This window comes from Capra hircus, chromosome 7, assembly GCF_001704415.2.
Source record: "Capra hircus breed San Clemente chromosome 7, ASM170441v1, whole genome shotgun sequence".
In the NCBI taxonomy this organism is placed as follows: Eukaryota; Metazoa; Chordata; class Mammalia; order Artiodactyla; family Bovidae; genus Capra; species Capra hircus.
This window is the reverse complement of record NC_030814.1, coordinates 49,948,176-49,967,973: the sequence shown is the minus strand read 5'-3', so window position 1 is coordinate 49,967,973 and position 19,798 is coordinate 49,948,176. Positions and strand designations below refer to the sequence as shown.

At 45.1% G+C, this 19,798-nt stretch overlaps 1 protein-coding gene across 2 annotated transcripts in view; it reads right to left on the bottom strand.

Moving 5' to 3' along the window:
- Positions 1–11,606, bottom strand: part of SH3TC2 (SH3 domain and tetratricopeptide repeats 2) — a 56,714-nt gene extending 45,108 nt beyond the window's left edge. For both annotated transcript variants that reach the window (XM_013965675.2, XM_005683144.3), the window contains exon 1: positions 11,393–11,606. In XM_013965675.2, coding sequence (XP_013821129.2) covers positions 11,393–11,444 — 52 coding nt within the window. In that variant the 5' untranslated portion in view covers positions 11,445–11,606. The remainder of the gene's footprint in view (positions 1–11,392) is intronic.

The window sequence follows — 19,798 nt, the reverse complement described above, 5'->3', positions numbered from 1 at the left end:
GGCCTTTTTCATGTATCCTCAAAATACAACAAAAGAACTCAAGTTCTTAACCCATTATTGTTGGTTGCTCTGTTCTTTTGAACATGACACTGCTCAAGGACTCTACCATATTGTAAGCAATACCTGACACTGGAAATAGGGTTTAGGAATCTTGGCTCAGCTACTAATTGTTAGTCAGTCATCTAATCCATCCAACTTCATTTGAAAATGCTGGTGGATCAAAGTCAAGCAGATCTATTAGGTTTGCTTTCTGGACCTGTGCTTCTCTTGAAGCACAGGCAGTCCAAGAGTGATAAAGAATGAAGTAATCACACACCATCCAATCATGGCTGGTTAACCTTGAACCCAAATCCTTATATTACTGCCAGAAGTCTGCCGTCTTCCATGCCTGTTCAGTGGGATTTTGATCCCAAGCTGAGGATCTCCCATTTTTTCATAGCAGGAACAGTTAGCACTTTTTTAGGGTAATGAACAGGGAGAATGAAATGAATTTAGGCTTGAATGTGCTGTAGGTGGGGTCATTAGCTCACAGTTTTTCATGTAGCAATCTTGTTAGTGCTGAAATTAGGCAGCTTACCTGGAAGCTAACAGTAATGAGCTATAGTCTACCAGGATCATTTTGTAGTTCTGCCCCCAGGAACCAAAGTAACTGCAGCAGAAAAAGTTCTGGCTTGAGAATCATGAGAGATGAGTTTGCACAAATCAGATTCTCCCACACACTGGTTAAGTGACACTGGTCAGATATTTCATTTGTCCATTTTTTTCAGATTTCACTTTTCCCGATTATAGATGAAGGCTTGATCTGAGTGCTTTTCAACCCTGTCTGCCTATTTAAGTCACCCAAGTGGCTTTTGAAAAAACTGACTTTTTAAAATATCAGTGCCTAGCCTCATCTCCAAAAATGTTAATTGATGTCCTTCATCATGCTACCCAGTCACACGTACTTTTCTTTTCTCTTGTTTTCTTCTCTTTTTTTATTCCCCCTCTCCCAGGAAGAGCAGTGCTCCACCCCACCGCGAGGTCAGCCCACCCCTCACCCTCTGTGCGCTTTGGAGGGGTGGAGGCTGGGAAGTCCAGTACCCCTAGGCTTGCTCTCGGATGGCTAGAGAAGAGTTTCTGACTCAGGGAGTTTCGTCCTCCACCCATCGTCTCCCCATTGGGTCCACGGAGGCACTTCAAGAGAGGCCAGTTCTCTCTTGGCTGGGGAAGGGCTGAGAGGAGGGGGTTGCTGAGGCAAAGTAAGCGAAACGTCCATGAGGCCTCAGACTCTTCCATTTACCTCACAAGAAGCTGAAATGTCTCACAGAGACTCCGCTCCGCCTCGCCAGACCCTCCATGGTCGCTCAAACTCCCCGGTGCAACCCCGGCGAAGGGAGAATACGAGGGCCAAGTCAGTCCTCACAGCATGCAGTGAGGACAACCACCACGAGGCACGTGCCTCCCTTATTATCTCGACACTCCAAGAGAGCTGCTCAACGAGACGCACCACCTCAGGGGGGACCCCAGGGGCTCACTGGGAACTGGAAGCTTCACCCGCTGAGGAAAAAAACTGGAGCGCTCCAAGGCCACCGCAAGGGCAGGTGGGATATTCACACACACAGAGGCTAGCGAGGCGCAACGCCTCGCGAGACCCCGGGAAAGCGAGGCGAGACTGTCCACGCTGCCTCTAAGCATCCGGCCCCACCAATGCCCTGAGACAGCGGGGCAGGCGACCCAGATGGGACGTGATTCACCCAGTACCTGCCTTACACACACCGCCAACAGACAGGAAGGGGAGATGAGGGGCCCGAGCAAATGAGAAGAGTGGTCCTGTTGCCTTGAACGTCTGTTCCTTGTCAGGTGCTGCTTAAGCCGAGACAGGAAGAGCGCGACGTCACCACATCGATGCAGGTATTTTTCTTAAGTTCCCCAAATGATTCTGATTTGAGTCAGTAAGAACCACATATCTGCATAAGGTTTTCAAACTTTAATGAATCACCTGGGCTATTGATAAACTGCCCTAGTGGCTCAGACAGTAAAGAATCTGCCTACCATGCAGGAGACCCTGTTTCCATCCCTGGGTCAGCAAGATTTTCTGGAGAAAGGAATGACTGCCCACTCTGGTATTCTTGCCTGGAGAATCCTATGGACAGAGGAACCTGTCCGGCTACAGTCCCAAAGGGTCAGATGCGACTGAGCGAGTAACACTAATCAACACTCATTGATAAAATGCAGATTCTGCCTCAGTAGTTGAAAGCTTGAGATTCTGCATTTCTAGTATGCTCCCAGGTAATAATCCTGCAGGTCCTAGAATCACTTTGAGTGGAAGCCTGGTTCCCTACTCTAGGATAGAGTTTGAAAACTGGTATGCCAGAGGCCATGGGCCATAAAAACCCACCAACATTTTTCTTTTCTTTTTTTTCCCTCTACACTGCAATTTTAAGATTTAAATTGCTCTACATCATTTAGTAATCAGGATGTTTTACATAACCCAGATGCTTAGCTTTGCTTTGAAAACTGGAAGAACTATAGTCTGGGGCCCTCATGCTCATCTGGCAACAGTCAGCTGGCACTGAATGGTTGCTGCCACCTCTACGGGGCATTTGTTCTCTGGCCATCATGGTCCCCAGGAATGCCAGCTCACTTATTTACACCTAGTCCTGACAAGCTTTGTCTGTCCATGAGACGAGACAGTTGCCTAAGGACCGTGAGGGTCTGTGGCATGATCCCATCTTGAATAAGGAAGTTCAGGATGGTGACCTCAGTTTGGGGGAGAAGGCAGGGTGCACAGCTCTTAAAGAACATGTGAGGTTTAGAGAAGAAAAATCACAGTTTTGCAGAATGTGATCTGTGGATAATCTGCATCAGAATTATTTAGTTCAGTTAGTTCAGTCGCTCAGTCGTGCCCAACTCTTTGCGACCCCATGAATCGCAGCACGCCAGGCCTCCCTGTCCATCACCAACTCCCGGAGTTGACTCAGGCTCACGTCCATCAAGTCCGTGATGCCATCCAGCCATCTCATCCTGGGTCGTCCCCTTCTCCTCCTGCCCCCAATCTCTCCTAGCATCAGAGTCTTTTCCAATGAATCAACTCTTCGCATGAGGTGTCCAAAGTACTGGAGCTTCAGCTTTAGCATCATTCCTTCCAAAGAAATCCCAGAGTTGATCTCCTTCAGAATGGACTGGTTGGATCTCCTTGCAGTCCAAGGGACCTCAAGAGTCTTCTCCAACACCACAGTACAAACGCATCAATTCTTCGGTGCTCAGCCTTCTTCACAGTCCAATTCTCACATCCATACATGACCACAGGAAAAACCATAGCCTTGACTAGACGGACCTTAGTCGGCAAAGTAATGTCTCTGCTTTTGAATATGCTATACTATCTCTTCCAACAACACAAGAGAAGACTCTACACATGGACATCACCAGATGGTCAACACCAAAATCAGATTGATTATATTCTTTGCAGCCAAAGATGGAGAAGCTCTATACAGTCAACAAAAACAAGACCAGGAGCTGACTGTGGCTCAGATTATGAACTCCTTATTGCCAAATTCAGACTTAAATTGAAGAAAGTAGGGAAAACCACTAGACCATTCAGGTATGACCTAAATCAAATCCCTTATGATTATACAGTGGAAGTGAGAAATAGATTTAAGGGTCTAGATCTGATAGATAGAGTGCCTGATGAACTATGGAATGAGGTTCGTGACATTGTACAGGAGATAGGGATCAAGACCATCCCCATGGAAAAGAAATGCAAAAAAGCAAAATGGCTGTCTGGGAGGCCTTACAAATAGCTGTGAAAAGAAGAGAGGTGAAAAGCAAAGGAGAAAAGGAAAGATATAAGCATTTGAATGCAGAGTTCCAAAGAATAGCAAGAAGAGATAAGAAAGCCTTCTTCAGGGATCAATGCAAAGAAATAGAGGAAAACAACAGAATGGGAAAGACTAGAGATCTCTTCAAGAAAATTAAAGATACCAAGGGAACATTTCATGCAAAGATGGGCTCGATAAAGGACAGAAATGGTCTGAACCTAACAGAATTATTTAGGTGCTTGCTTTTTAAAAGATACCAAAAAAACTTGGAGCAAAATATAGAAGAGTATTTGCATGACTTGGGGTAGCTAGCGATTTTCTAAACAGAGTGGGAAAGGTTGTTGGAATTGTTGTTCAGTTGCTGGACTGTTTGTGACCCCATGGACTGAAGCACGCCACACTTCCCTGACCTACATTATCTCCCGGATATTGCCCAGTTCATGTCCATTTAGTTGGTGATGCTTGCAACCATCTCATCCTCTGTTGCTCCCTTCTTTTCCTGCCCTCATTCCTTCCCAACATCAGGGTCTTTTCCAATGAGTTGGCTCTTTGCATCAGGTGGCCAAAGTATTGGAGCTTCAGCTTCAGCATCAGTCCCTCCAAAGAATATTCAGGGTTTATTTCCTTTAGGATTCAGTGGTTTGATCTCCTTGCGGTCCAAGGGACTCTCGAGTCTTATCCAAAAAAAAGAGTCTTCTCCAGCACCATAGTTCAAAAGCATCAGTTCTTTGGCACTCAGCCTTCTTTATGGTCCAACTCTCACACCCATGACTACCTGAAAAAACATAGCTCTGACTATACGGACCTTTGTCAGCAAAGTGATATCTCTGCTTTTTAATATGCTGTCTAGGTCTATCACAGCTTTACTTCCAAGGAGCAAGTGTCTTTTAATTTCATGGCTGCAGTCACAGTCTGCAGTGATTTGGGGGCCCAAGAAAATAAAATCTGCTACTGTTTCTACTTTTTCCCCATCTATTTGCCACGAAGTGATGGGACTGGATACCATGATCTTAGTTTTCTTGAATGTTAAGTTTTAGGGCCAGCGTTTTCACTCTTGTCTTTCACCTTCAAGAGGCTCTTTAGTTTCTCTTCACATTCTGCCATTAGGGTGGTGTCATCTGCATATCTGAAGTTGTTGTTATTTCTACTGGCAATCTTGATCCCAGGCTGTGCTTCATCCAGCCCAGTATTTCACATGAGGTACTCTGCATAGAAGTTAAATAAGCAAGATGACAATATACAGCCTTGATGTACTCCTTTCCCAATTTTGAACCAGTCCATTGTTCCATGTCCAATTTTAACTATTACTTCTTGACCTGCATACAGGTTTCTCAGGAGGCAGGTCAGGTGGTCTGGTATTCCATCTCTTGAAGAATTTTCCACAGTTCGTCGTGATCCACACAATCAAAGGTTTCAGCATAGTCAGTCAAGCAGAAATAGATGTTTTCCTGGAATTCTCTTGCTTTTTCTATGATTCGACGGATATTGGCAATTTGATCTCTGGTTCCTCTGCCTTTTCTAAATCCAGCGTGTACATCTGGAAGTTCTTGGTTCATGTACCACTGAAGCCTTGCTTGAGGGTTTTTGAGCATTACCTTGCTAGCATGTGAAAGTGAAGTCACTCAGTCGTGCCCAACTCTTATCAACCACATGGACTATACAGTCCATGGAATTCTCCAGGCCAATATACTGGAGTGGGTAGCCATTCCCTTCTCCAGGGGATCTTCCCAACCCAGGGATCAAACCCAGGAATCCCACATTGCAGGAGGATTCTTTACCAGCTGAGCCACCAGGGAAGCCTTGGTAAAATCAGGGAAGCATATGAAATCACATGGGAGGCATGTGAAATCAGAGTAATAGTTGAATATCCTTTGGCATTGCCCTTCTTCATGGTTAGAATGAAAACTGACCTTTTCCAGTCCTGTGGCCATTGCTGAGTTTTTCAAATGTGCTGGCATATTGAGTGCAGCACTTTAACAACATCATCTTTTAGGTTTTCAAATAGCTCAGCTGGAATCAGTTAAAATCATTTAAATACTTTGATCCAGACATACTTGAAACAAACAATCCCTGGACTTTTCATTTCTGAATCAATAAATTACTTTCTGGAAGCTAGTTTTATTTTTATTATTGGTTAGAGAAAATTACCAATGCTCAGTTCAAAAAAACCTGCCAAACTGCTTTCCAAAGTTGCTGTACCTTTTGCATTCCCATCAGCTAAACATGAAAGTTCCTGTTTCTCCACATCCACATCCACACCACTTTAGTATCAGTCTTCTTAATTGTAGTCATTCTAGTAGGTGTGTGGTTTTATCTCATTGTTTTAATTTACACTTTCCTAATAACTAATGAGGGATTCCCAGATGGCACTAGTGGTAAAGAGTCTGCCTACCAGTGCAGGAGATGCAAGAGACTTGGGTTCAGTTCCTGGGTTGGGAAGATTGCCTGGAAAAGAGAATGGCAACCCACTCCAGTATTCTCACCTGCAAAATTCCATGGACAGGGAAGCCTGGTGGAACTAACAGTCCATGGGGTCACAAAGAGTCAGATGTGACTGAACACAGCTAATGATGCTGAACATTTTTCACATGTATGATTTCCATCCCTATATTTTCTGAATGAAACTATCTGACAATTTTTATTGGATTGTTTATTTTCTCATTACTGAGTTATAAGATTTTTTTTTCTATTCTGGATACAAGTATTAGATATGTAATTTACAAATATTATCTCCCAGTCTATGGCTCCCTCTTTATTTTGTTGGTAGATTTATATAAGTGGTAGAAAAGTGGGATTACTGGTAAAGAGATCAGCAGGACAGAAGCGAATGTTTGCATGCACATGAGCTGACAACATACTGGAGAGGTCAGGATGATGGAGCTAAAATTGATAAATACAGTAGGGTCAGGATAAGGAGAACATTTTAAAGAAGTTAGAGGAATTTAGAATGGATATAGCAAGCAATATGGAGCTATGTAACATTCTTGAGCATGGGTATGGCAAAACAGAAGTGGAACTTCCACATGGGAGAGCACTGAAAGGACAGGGAGAGGCAAGAAAGAAAGGCAGGGAGGATAGCTAAAGACTATGACAGTCCGCAGCGTGAGCGTGAGAATGTGGACTGTGATCCTGGCAAATGAGAAGACAGAATACAGTGAACGGCACTGTATTTTAAAGTTAGAAAAGGGAAGGCATCTTGACATTTTAAATATGAGAGATAAAAATGAGGAGAGGCAATAATTACAGAAAATGAATATTTGGAGGGACTAGAGATCATTGAATTCCACTCCTGATTTTACTGTTGAGAAACTAAGGCCCAGACAGAAGTAGTGATTTTACCATAGTCATACAGAGTCTGAGGCCATCCAGATTATGGGTGTAAATCTTGCTGGTTCCACTACATAAACCCAACCTCAGAACGCTGAAGTCTAAGGTCTCCATCTCAGGAGATATTTCAGTCACAGAAACTTGCTGGAAATGAGAATATATTCCCACTTCTCTCTCAGTCTCTTCTTGGTCCCACTTATGCACCACCACTCCCAAATTTAAGAAGAAAACTAAACAGTAAAGATGTCCCTGCATGCTTTTTTTTTTCTCCACCCACATTTTATTTCTTTGACTTGACAAGAATACCACCAGCAGTTTTTATGATGTGAACCCACATTGTCCTTGTTGGGACAAATATCAAATTAGAATTACAGCTATGTTTATCTACATGAATGTATCTTAGATCATAGTTTAGTAGTGTTAGTCATTTAATCATGTCCAACTCTTTGTGACCCTATGGACTGTAGCCCACAAGGCTCCTCTGTACATGGGATTCTCCAGGCAAAAATACTGGAGTGGGTTGCTATTCCCTTTCCCCAAAGGATCTTCCCGACCTGGGGATCAAACCTGAGTCTTCTGCGTTGCAGGCAGATTCTTTACCATCTGAGCCACCAGGGAAGCCCATCTTAGATCACAGTGTTGAATTATTTTTTTTAAAAAAAGGCTGCATAATGATATCACTTTAAATTTAAAAATCTTAACAATAAATTCTTTACAAGGATTCAATTCAGTTCAGTTCAGTCACTCAGTTGTGTCCAACTCTTTGCAACCCCATGGACCGCAGCACACCAGGCCTCCCTGTCCATCACCAACTCCCGGAATTTACCCAAGCTCATGTCCATTGAGTCGGTGATGCCATCCAACCATCTCATCATCTGTTGTCCCCTTCTCCTCCTGCCTTCAATCTTTCCCAGCATCAGGGTCTTTTCAAATGAGTCAGCTCTTCACATCAGGTGGCCAAAGTATTGTAGTTTCAGCCTCAACATCAGTCCTTCCAAGGAACACTCATGAGTATACAGATATGCAGTGAAAGCACAGAACCACTGAATTCATGAATGTGATTAGTTTGGGGGAGGGAGAGTGAGGAATAAGATTGGGAAAAATTATCAGGGGACCCTAACTGTATCTATAATCTTTTATTTTTCTAAAAAGTAAAAGAAAGAAATAAAGAAGTCCTGAAGCTAATAGGACATAAAGTAGAAAGTTTCATATTGTTCCCATATTCTCAATTATCAGTATATTCAAAATGTCTCAAGTTTTTTAAAGCTCAAATGTGAATCATGATTTACTATTGTCAGCATTCATCCCTCCATTTCTTATAATTCTACTGATGATTCATATTTACCAAAAAAGGTTGAAAGGAAAATTACAAACAACAGCAATCAATGTAGGCATATGTATCTCTCCCACATCCTCTGTATAAGGATATAAATCTGCCAGATCTCTTCAAGATAGTATTGAAAGATAAGACGGCAGTGCTAGAAGCTTTTAGGTCAACAAACCTTGACATGACTTACTCTGTGATCTTAACTAAGAAACTGTGGTTTAACAGTGGCAAGAATTTCCAGGGGTCCAGAAGTCAGAAATAATGGCAGTTACCAGAAACCCACCCCCTGCCCATGTCCAGAGTAAGAAGCATCATGGAAACAAACGCTGCAGGCAGAGTCCATGTGTGAGAATACAGCACACCTGGGGGGCATCAAGAACGCGTTTTTCATTTTGTCACTTCACTGCAGACCAGCTGGGCAGCGGTCCAGGGCTTAGTGCTATCAGGCCTTCTTTCCTGCCTCCCTAGTCCCTGAGGACTGTTGGTCCTCACTGTTTACTCCCACCGAAACAGACACAATGGCAGAAGCAGCCGAAGAAAGAGGAGCAGCAACTCCTACTCCAGTGGAGTCAGGCATAGGAGAAGGGATGTTGGAGTGGTCCTTATTAGTTAACAACAAAACAGCCAGGAATTACTGAGCGGCTATCAAAAGTCAGACCCTGCTAAATCCATGAGATGAATTATCTGATTTAATCTTCACAAAAGCTCTGTGTGACACATACTATCATTATATTCATTTTAGAGACAGGAAAACTGAGGTTCAAAGAATATAAGAGACTTGCCACACTCACATACTATTAAGTCACTCTAGCTTGTGTACCTTGTTCCCGTTCCTAGGATAAATAGGGGAACCTAGAAGGGGATGTTTACAACAACTGACCTCAGACCTACAATGCCATAACATCCTCTCCAGGGAAAGGCCCTGACGAGTACAGAAAACTGGGGAGATGGCATGAAAAGCCTCAATAGAAATAAATACCAGGCTGACTATTGGTGAAAAAGTGAATCCAGGCTGCTAACCAATTGAACAGCAAAAATGTGGTGAAATAATAGGTAATTGAATGATAGGGTCATAAGAACTTTAAGATTGTTTTCTTCAGTGTTGGTTTGTTTCTTTCAAGCTGCAGAATTCTTTACATGAAATCTTGGGCTAAACAACAGGATGTCAAACAGAAGCAGGGTGATTCAGGCTGAAGCTGGGGCGTCAGGGACCAGGCAGGAGCAGAGCTCCCTAATTTACCTCCACAGGCTGAGTTTACAACCCCCTCATTTTATAGATGAGCAAAGGGAGACCTAGAGAGAGAGCGTGATATGCCAGAGTCATAGAGATGTGATTAATGTGCCTTGTTTTCTTTACTGTGCTTAATTAACTATGTCAGGTTGTTTTAACTGTATTTCATGTGGACTTAATCCCTACCACAACACTTTATAAGGAAAGCATAATTATATCATAAAATCTGCAAGGGAGAAAACGGAAACACAGAAAGGTTAATAAATAAATTGCTCAAGGCAAATCAAAGAACCAAGACCTTGTCTGGCAAATCCAGACAAGACTTAACCTCAAAGACTGGGTGATTAACTGTGAGGATGCCTAAGAGGAGATAAACCAAATCAGATCTAGAACGTAGGTCCCTGCTTTACAGACCAGTGGTCCTTCATATTCTTGCAGCCCCCATGCAATGTCTGCTCCCATGGGGTACAAGGACAGCAGGATTTAGAGGAAGGGCCTGAAAAGCGTGTACATTTTAGAAATTTGGAGAAGCAAAATGTTTTCTAGCTAAAGGTCATGTGTTTAGTGCCAAGGGCATTATTTGGTGGATTTTTAAGTCTGGGGTACCTTTAGTCTGGGAGCCTCTCCCTGCTGGAGATACCAAGGTGCCTAGGCTAGAACTTCAAGCAGAGGAAGCAGAACATGGCTGCTTCATATTTGCTTTAGGAACCTCTAGTGCCTTCCACCTAATCGAGCCCAGGTCACAAAACTACACGGGGAAGTTGTCTATCAGAGAGTAGAAAACCGAGGCTAGAGGTTCTCCTGGGCTCCCCCTCCAAGGAAACATGGTGGTGCTCCAGGAAGACATGGAATTCTAACAAGTGTTAGGAATAATTTCTTGGTGTAATGCTCATTTGTCTTCCAAGAGAGTCCTCCCACAATCCACACTCTTCCCACAAAGCCACAGCTCATCCTGGTGAATGCCATACATGAGACTATTGGGCCTCACCTTGGTCTGCCTCTGAAAAGAAGCAAGGAGTTTGCATTAGGGTGACCAGTGACCCCAGTCTGCCTGGGACTGTTTTGGTTTTAGCGCTGAATGCATCCTGGGAAAGCCCTGGTCCCAGTGAAACCGGCAGGGTTGGTCACCATATGTCAAGCCTCAGATGACTTGACAATTTCTTAGAGCAACAACTCTGAGTGACCTCAGTTTGACGTACACACACATACACACACCACACACACACACACACACTGTAACAGGTAGGAGGCAGGAAACTGCCTGTTTTCCTCCAGTAACGTTAACCCTGACAAAAATAGGGTTGAGTGACTGAGGCCAAGTTTATGACCACCGCTGGTCCCCAGAGGAACCAACTGCCTGAGCTTTCTTCCTGAACTGGGGCATCTTGGGAAAAAAGGAAGGAAGGGCTTAGTCACACCCTGGGAGTGGCAGCCAAAAGCAGCCTCCTCTCCTCCTCCTAGAGTGAGCTCAAAGCCTCTTTCTTTAGGAAAAGTAGATGCTTCCCAGGTTTCACTCCCTTTTCACAATGTCAGAATGACAAATACTAAGTGAGGAAGAGGAAGGGAGGAGAAGAAGCCAGAAAGTGCAACCATCTCCCCATCTTGAGAAGAGTAGCTCCCCAACCCAGCAGATCCCTAAGCCTTCAGTGGACCCACCACCATATCAGGCATTCTACAGGCCGGGGTCCCCCTTCCCCCCAGGAAACTCACCTGGACCCCAGGACAGACTTGGCTCCCCAGGGATGCAGAAGCAGCCACCCATGTGTGCACCATCCTCCCCAGGCCGAGGCCCCTGGGAATACCAGCCAGAGGAGCACTGGGAGGAGACAGCCTCCCAGCGGTGTCCCTCCTCCCGCCTCCTCCCTGGCACACGAGGGACCAAGTCCCGCTCAAAGCACAATGCAGCCTTTGATATCCTGGCTGCGGCAGCAGGCCCGGGGAGGATGGGAGGGGCTGCCCAGCCCTCAGGACCCATAGTCCTTGCACTGTCGGGCCTCTGACTGGGGAGCAGAGCTCCTCCCTGCCTCTCTGCAGACTGCTTCATGCCTATCAGGCTGTGGCACATTCCACACATTCTAGGATTGAGATACACAGTTTGGTTCTTGTGCGGGTGGACGGTGTGGGGGAGTGGCACAGGAGGAGGAGGCAGAGAGCATCTCAGGAATCAAGGCTGCTTCTGTTCTTTCTCCCTCCGTGACTGGCTTGGCCCACACTGATTCTCCTGCTGCTGGGAAAGTGCTCCCCACCCAGTCTCTCTCTACAAACACCCCGCCTTAGCTATTTGGGTGAAGTTGGAGCTGTGGGTACAGCATTTCACCTCACCCCCAGCCCTGGCTGCCAAAATCAGAAGGTCAGAAGGAATCCAAGAAATCACCTGAAGTAGCCCAACATCTTACAGGTGAGAGGTCGGAGGACCAAGTATGTTAAGGCTACAAATATGCACATAAAGTGGGTCACACCAGACCAAACTCTTTTCCATCTTGTTTAAGGAGCAGTCAGTCCTAAAGGAAATCAACCTAAATATTCATTGGAAGGATTGGGGCTGAAGCGCCAACACTTTGGCTACCTGATGCGAAGAGCCAACTCATTGTAAAAGACCCTGACACTGGGAAAGATTGAGGGAAGAAGAAGGCGGCTTACAGAGGATGAGATGATTGGATGGCATCATCAACTCGATGGACATGAGTTTGAGCAAGCTCCCAGAGATGGTGAAGGACAGGGAAACCTGGCATGCTGCAGTCCATGGCATCACAAAGAGCTGGACACAACTTGGCAACAATAAGGAGCAGAGCAGTAGGATGCAGTTGAGGCAGTATGGCTGAATTTCAGAAAACCTCCCATAGCATCTCCTACGGGAGATGGAGAAAATATGGCCATATGCCAGTAACATTAGACAGAGGCATGACTGATCCAGCAACCAAGCTAAAGGATCATAAGTTACTTATTGTTTCCTTAATGCCTACAGCAAAGGTCACTCCTGAGTGGTCCAAAGAGTGAGGAGGTGTGGCCTAGAGAAAGCAAGTAGTCCCGCTGTGCAGGCTACTTGGAGGTTGAGCTGGCAGCCAGTCACCCGACCACTTCAAGGAGGGAGGTGGCCTGGTCAATTTTATATTCTGGGAGGATCACTGGGAATACAACATGAAGGAGCACCTGGGCATCAGTCTCACTGGAGTGATCAGGGGTGTCCATCACACACCCCAGCTCAGTCCCAGGTGACGGGTTCTCTACCATGTCTCCAAAGTCTGGCTTCAGTTTCGCTGCTAACCCATCTTGATTCCCAGTGACTGAATGTTCACTACAGGTTAGACACTCATCATACATTACTTCATTTAAGTCCCATAACAGCCTCATAATATTAGCATTATCATCTTTATTTTGTAAGTGAGGAAGCTAACGCATGTATAAGTTGCCAAAGGCCCCACCATTTATGAATGTCAGATTCAGGGCTTGAGCCAGATCTAGTTGATTCCACAGTCGAGGAGCTTTACTGTTCAGGGTCTTTCCATGACTACAGTGAGGAAGGATTTGGAGATCTGATGCTGAGCCCTCTGGAGCTTAGCTGACCACTTGCAGAGGGCCCAGGAGAGGACGCCTGGGGTGGGGCCAGGAATGCAGGGACACAGGGTTTCTCTGATCACAGAACTACCATGGAAGATGTTTTCTCTGCACAGATCAGTTTCAAGTATCCACTTCCCATAATGTGTCTCGTATCTTTTCCCCTCACCGGAGCACAGTATTTTACATATGAATTCGGATGTTTTCTTGGGCCTAAGATAAAAGGGCAAGGATTTTTTTTAACAAAGCAACCACTCAGAACTTTGGGAGGTACGTGAGAACTGGTAAAGAGAAACCGTGGTATAATTTGCAAATGATGTCAAATGCTCAGACTTAGCATTTCTCCTTGACTTGGCTGAACACCATTTCTATACAGGTGCAATAATGGAGGTCAGAAATTATAAATGATCAAGACCAACCAATGAAAGGATCCCCAGGCCAGCTCAGAGAGGACAGCCTCAGGCAGTTGATTGAGGCACACATTTTGGCAAATCTGAACTAAATGGTCCATTTTGGAAAAAGTCATTGCTTCTATTGAGATACAAGAAAGCAGTGTTCTGCTTATTGGAAGCTCAGATGAATTAGCCAGAACAAAGAGCTTTCCATACAGAGAGCAGCAGGTACAAAGGCCCTGAGGCTGGAACTTGCCTAGAAAGCTAAAGGAAAAGCGTGTGTGGTTAGAACTCAAGGTATCTTGAGGCAGGGCAAGGTGTAGAGATGAGGTCACTGAAGGCCGATTGTATAGGACTTTGAAGGCCGTCTAAAGACTTCAGCTTTTACATTGACAGAGATAGGAGCCAAGAGAGGACACTAAATAGAGGTGTCACATGACTGACTTATGGTTATAAAGTGTCCCTCTGGCTGCTCCTTGGAAAATAGGCTGTAGCTAGAATTCCAACTTTGCAACAATTGTAACATCCAGAAGAGAGATGATGATAGCTTGAACCAGGGTAATAGTAATGGACATTTTTGAATGAAGACTGTATTAGTCAAAGTTCTCTAAGAGAAGCAAATCCACTAGGATATGGATGTGTGTGTGTGTGTGTGTGTGTGTGTGTGTGTGTGTGTGTGTGTGTGTGTGTGTGTGTGTGTGTGTGTGTAAGGAAGATGGTACTATCCAGTCCAAGGACAAGCCATTGCTAGGCTTCAGGCAATGAAGAACATGGCACAATGTTCCTCTGGTATGTGACCAGACATTCTGATTTATTATGAAAACCAGACACTCAGATTTTCAGGTATAGTTTCCAAATTTTTAAATGTTCACAAACTGATTCAGAACATTTTCCAAATCACTGTATGGGCCAGTACTTCAGGGCAGATAAATGTGCCTGTTAGGTCACATCCAGCCTGAGACCAGCCAGTTTGCTGCATCAGATGAAAAATTGAATTTTTCTCTTATAAAATTTACAATCTATTTGGGTAATAAGATATGTACTTGGATACTAAAATTCACTGGAAGAACTGAAAGATCATCTTATAGGTAGAATTGTGGCCCCCAAAAGTGATATATTGAAACCTTAGCCCCCAGTACACGAGAATGTGACTTTATTTGGAAATATGATTGTTGTAGATGAGATTATTTAGGTTCAGATAAGTTCATACTGGAGTACGATAGGCCCCTAATCCAATATGACTGGTTACCTTCTTTAAAAAACAAACAAACAAACAAAAATACCCTGTGAAGCGATACACAGAAGGTATCAATGAACAGAGAAATTAGCATTCTGCAGCTGCAGGCCAGGGGACACCAAGGATTGTCAGAAATCACCAGAAGCTAGGAAGAGGCAAGGAAGGATTCTCCCTGCAGGTTGCAGAGGGAACATGGCCAAGCAAATGCCTTGATTTGGGGCCTCTAGCCTCCAGAATTATGAGACATTAAGTTTTTGTTGTTTTAAGCCGCTCAGTTTGTGGTACTTTGTGAGGGCAGCCCAAGGAAGCAAAAGCAGACTACGTGAGAGATAAGAACAACAGGCCACTTATTCAATCACATTATTCAGTGGACAACAAGTTATAGAGCATCCCACTAATCTAGGCTGTGATCTAAGTTGTAAGGACACAGTAGTGAATAAAACAGACAGACGACTCTCCCTTGTGTAGCATACATTCTAATAAGGGAAGAAAGACAAGAAACAGAATAAATAAGTAATTTATGCAGTGTGTTGGACAGTGGAAAGTGTTACAGAAAAAGAAATGGAACCATCATAGTAGAGGGGCTGCAGTTTTCAAAAGGGTGGAGAAAGAAATGGTCACTAAATGGCTGAGTCCATTCTCTATTCACCTGAAACTATCACAACATTGTTTATTAATTGGCTATACCCCAATACAAAATAAAATGTTTAAAAAAATACAGTTAAAATAAAGAAGTGGTCACTGAGAAGGTGACAGCTGAGTGACCTGGGGGATGGAGGGGATCATGGGCATCCAGGAGAAGAGCCTGCCAGGAAAAGGGAAGTGCTGGTGCAAAGGCCCTGAGGCAAGAGAGTACCCAGCATGCTAGAGGAACCAGGGAGAGTGTAACTTGAGCAGAGTAACAATGAGGGGAGAAGCAGAGGGTACCTCCAAAGAAGTAATCAAATACAGTTTAAAGAAGGAGCTATTTACAAAAGTGTGAACAGAGTTAGAGAAAACCAGCAAGGATGGTGAGGTACTGCAGGGCTAGGAAGATGAAGAAGCCATTAACATCCTGAAGGGAAGCCTGAAAGGACAAAAGGAAAGAGTGGCTGTTGGAACCTAGCAAGAGCTGGCTGCAGGCCAAGGTTGATGACAGGCCCTGTGTTATTAATAGTGGAACACAGCTGTGGCCTAGCCAAGGCCATGTGCACACATGGGCCAGAGGAATAATACTCCATCCTCCCACCTCCCAACTTCCATTGACTGAACACAGCTGGAAGCCAAAGTGTGAGAGAGCTGAGTTGAGGTCACCTGTAGAGGCCAGCCTCCAAGGGGCCCAGAGCAGTGGAGAAACGGGTGGAGAGAGGATTCCAGAGGATAACTGAAGATTATCCAATACAGGGGGAGCGGTAACGTCATCCTGAGAATGCAGGCCTTACTGGACCACTTTAAGGAGGTTGGCTTTCACTCTGCGTGAAATGGCAGCCATTGCAGAGTTTTGAGCAGAGGAGTGACTTGATCTGAAAGAAGCAGAGGAGCTATCACAGGCTACTGCAAAAATCCAAGCAAGAAGAGAGGGCGGCTTGGATCAAGGAGGTAGCAGTGAAGGTAGTGAGTGTGGCAAGATTCCAGCTTATTTTGAAGGTAGAGGCAGAATTACCTGTGGATGAGATGCAGGCTGTGAGAGAAAGAAGGGTAAATCATGGCTCCCTGTGTTTGGGCCTGAGCTCCTGCAAGAAGCAGGGTAGCCATGACCCGAGATGGGGTCCTGCAGGGGAAGTAACCTTGGCTGAGTGGGTGGGTGGACAGGGTGAGAATGAAAAGTCTGTTCTCCATCTGCCTGAGGACCTTGAACAGGCAGGAGGATACACAAGTCTGGAGTTCAAGGTAAAGGCCTCTACTGGAATCAATCATCAGTATACAGAGATATACTAGAGACATGAGGAGAAAGTTAGCATATCCCATTGATTAAAGCAAAGAAAGCTTCATGGAGGAAGCGGTGTGACTGAGGGCCTTGAAGGATTGAATTTTGACAGACAGACCTAAATGGGAAGAGAATCCCAGACTGAGGAAAAGCCGTTGGCAAAGGTGCTAGGATTGTCATTGAGGACAAGTTTAGGAAACAGTCATTCCATTTGAGTGAGCCAGACTGATGCAGGGAGCCAAGTGTAAGCCTCTTAACTTCTGATTCTTTCATCACGTATCTATTTATTCATTGAACATTACTGGTCACCTACTTTAACAGCTATTTTTGTCATGGACATTAATAATAATAAATGCTTACTGAACTCTTATGCTCATGTGAAAAGTCCCCATTTAATCTTCACCCCCTACTTAAAGATCAGCAAACTAGGTCTGGGTGAGTCACCCCAGCTCACCACTGACAGAGCACAGCAGAGTCAGGGCTTGAGCCCAGGAAGGTGACTTCAGAGCCCTGGTCCTCACCACTCTGGTTAGTGCCCGAAGTTTTGCCAGGAGGACCGATCCCTGTCTGTGCCATGTAGCCAGGAGGCTGTCAGAGGTGTAGATAGGCCACCACACCATGGGCAATGTGATGCCCAGACTTCCCTCTGCATGGGGTGAAAGCAAGTCCTTGCCAGGGGTCAGCTGAGCAACTGGCCCAGCAGCTCAGGGAAGACGACTGGCTGCTGATCTGCTGACCAGGGCAGAGGTCACCACACTGCCAGCTCTGACCTCACCCAGGACTGCTGACTGCTCTTTCCAAAACATCAGTTTCCTATTTCTTGGCTCCCACAGCCAACCCGGAGTCAAGGGCAGGCAACCGATGCCTCACCCTGGGAGGACAGCAGTGAAAAGTGTCCTTACAGTAACATGTCCACTCTCCAACCCCAGTTAAAGGTAAAGAAACTGAGTCCCATAGAAACTGAGTCATTTGGTCAATACTTTTAGGCAATTTTCTGGCAAAGTCTGTATCAGAACTCAAACTTCAGGACTCTCAGTTCAGCATGCTTCCACAGAATGGGACAGATTGATTGGTCCATGTTTCAAAATTAGGTTCCCTAGTGAGCAGGCTAGGATAGGATGGTGTGTGTGTGTGTGTGTGTGTGTGTGTGTGTGTGTGTGTGCAGTTGGGCTGTGCATGCCAAGTACAAGCCCTAGGGCTGACACTCCCCACCACTCCCAAGGAAAAGAATTTCTCCTCAGTCCAGTTTAAGAAAAATTCAGGTTTTCAGGGAATGGGAGAGGAAGGAGGAGCCCCTCCATTCAGTGAGTCCATCTCAGATGTCTGTCTTGGGTGTCCAAGTACCCACAGCCTATGCAGGTGCATGGCTGGAAATAGTGAGAAATGGAAGGAACCTGAATGCCTGTCAGTATGGAAGTGGTTGAATAATGACGTGCATCTAGTCAGCAGTGCATCTAGTCAGCAGTGAAAAAGCACGAAGCAGGTCTAGATGGAGGGTCAAGGGAAGACCTCTAAGATATTATGAAGCAAAAACTAAAGAAACTTGTATATAGTACATATGGTGTGGACCCATTTATGTACTGAAGCATACTGTATATGATTGAATGTATAAAGAGGTCACAGCAGCTTGATGATGACAATTTGTTCATTTATTCCACAGATGCTCACAGAGGGCCCCCGCTGTGCCTCCGGCCCTAGGCTGGATGAGAGGATCAGCAGAGAGCAGGACAGACAACATCCCTGCCTCCCATAGCCAGGTGAAGAGGTGGGAGTAGGGGAAAAGGGACATGACGTCTTTTTATTTATGTACTTCTGTGTTCAGGCAAGTTTTCCAGCTAGAATGTTTCATGGTCATAATAAACACAGAACGTAGGAACAAAGAGAGGCAGAAAAAGAAGAGAAGGAGGAGGGGAGGTGCGTAGGTAAAGACAGTATGTCAGGGGAGGTCGTAAGAGGGTGACTCTCAAGCTGTTGACACTGTGGCTCTGACTTGAGGAAGGGTCTCTCATACTGAGCACCTCAGAAGGACAATATCAATTGGAGAATGCCAGACACAATGTCCACAGCATCTTTGAAGTAAGAGGGCATATTCCAGTAACAAAGTCCTGTAACTCCCCACAGTTTCTTGCTGACCTTCAGAGAGCACTGCCTGTAGCTGGTTAGAGCCCCAAGAAGAGGTAACTTTTTAATCCGAGGATCATCTTCTGGGGCTGATGCCATGAAAATATTAATAGCTACACTGTCTTCTGGGAATGCAGTCTTGCAGACATGGCCTCCCTCCTCCCGCCTCCTCATGCTTCCACCTGACCAGCGACCTATTTAGAGGGCCCTCCCTGGTGCTGGGACCCATGACTAACGGCAGAGGAAGCAGAGCAAGCCTCTTCTTTTCTTGAAGGTGCCACATCTCTACTCAGTTTACCTGAGAGCAGATCGCACAGTCCGTTACATGGGTACCCAGAGGGGCATGCCCCTCCCACCCGAGCAACCCCAGTCCTGGGCTTGACTCCTCTGAGCAGAAGAGCAGGGAAACAAGCTATTGGCCAATAAGGTAACAGAAATTTCACCACCACTCTGCATTGCAATGATCAACTTGGATTTGTGGTTAGACAACCTAAGTTTGAATCCTGGCTCTTGCCATTTTCAAGCTGTATATACTCTCTGGCATATTTCTTCCTTTGTAAATGACAACAACAACAATAGTTATTATTATTATATATAATAGTAATAATAATTAAATGGAGGTAACAAAAATGTTCTCCCTCACAAAGTAGCTGTGAGGATATAGAAAAGTGTTTATAGGTGTTTGTTTTTCACTTATGCAAATCGTGTGTGTGTGTGTGTGTGCACACACACATACACGCACATGCACACTTCCACACACACAATCACAGTCCTGTTAGTCCTGGGCATTTTCTCCATACATCTGGAGCTGGTAAGATTCTGAGAAGAAAGGGGCATCCTAAGTGAGCAGAATGTGCCTGGCAGCTGTGACAGAGACAAAATTTCAGTTCCAAGTAAAACCAGAT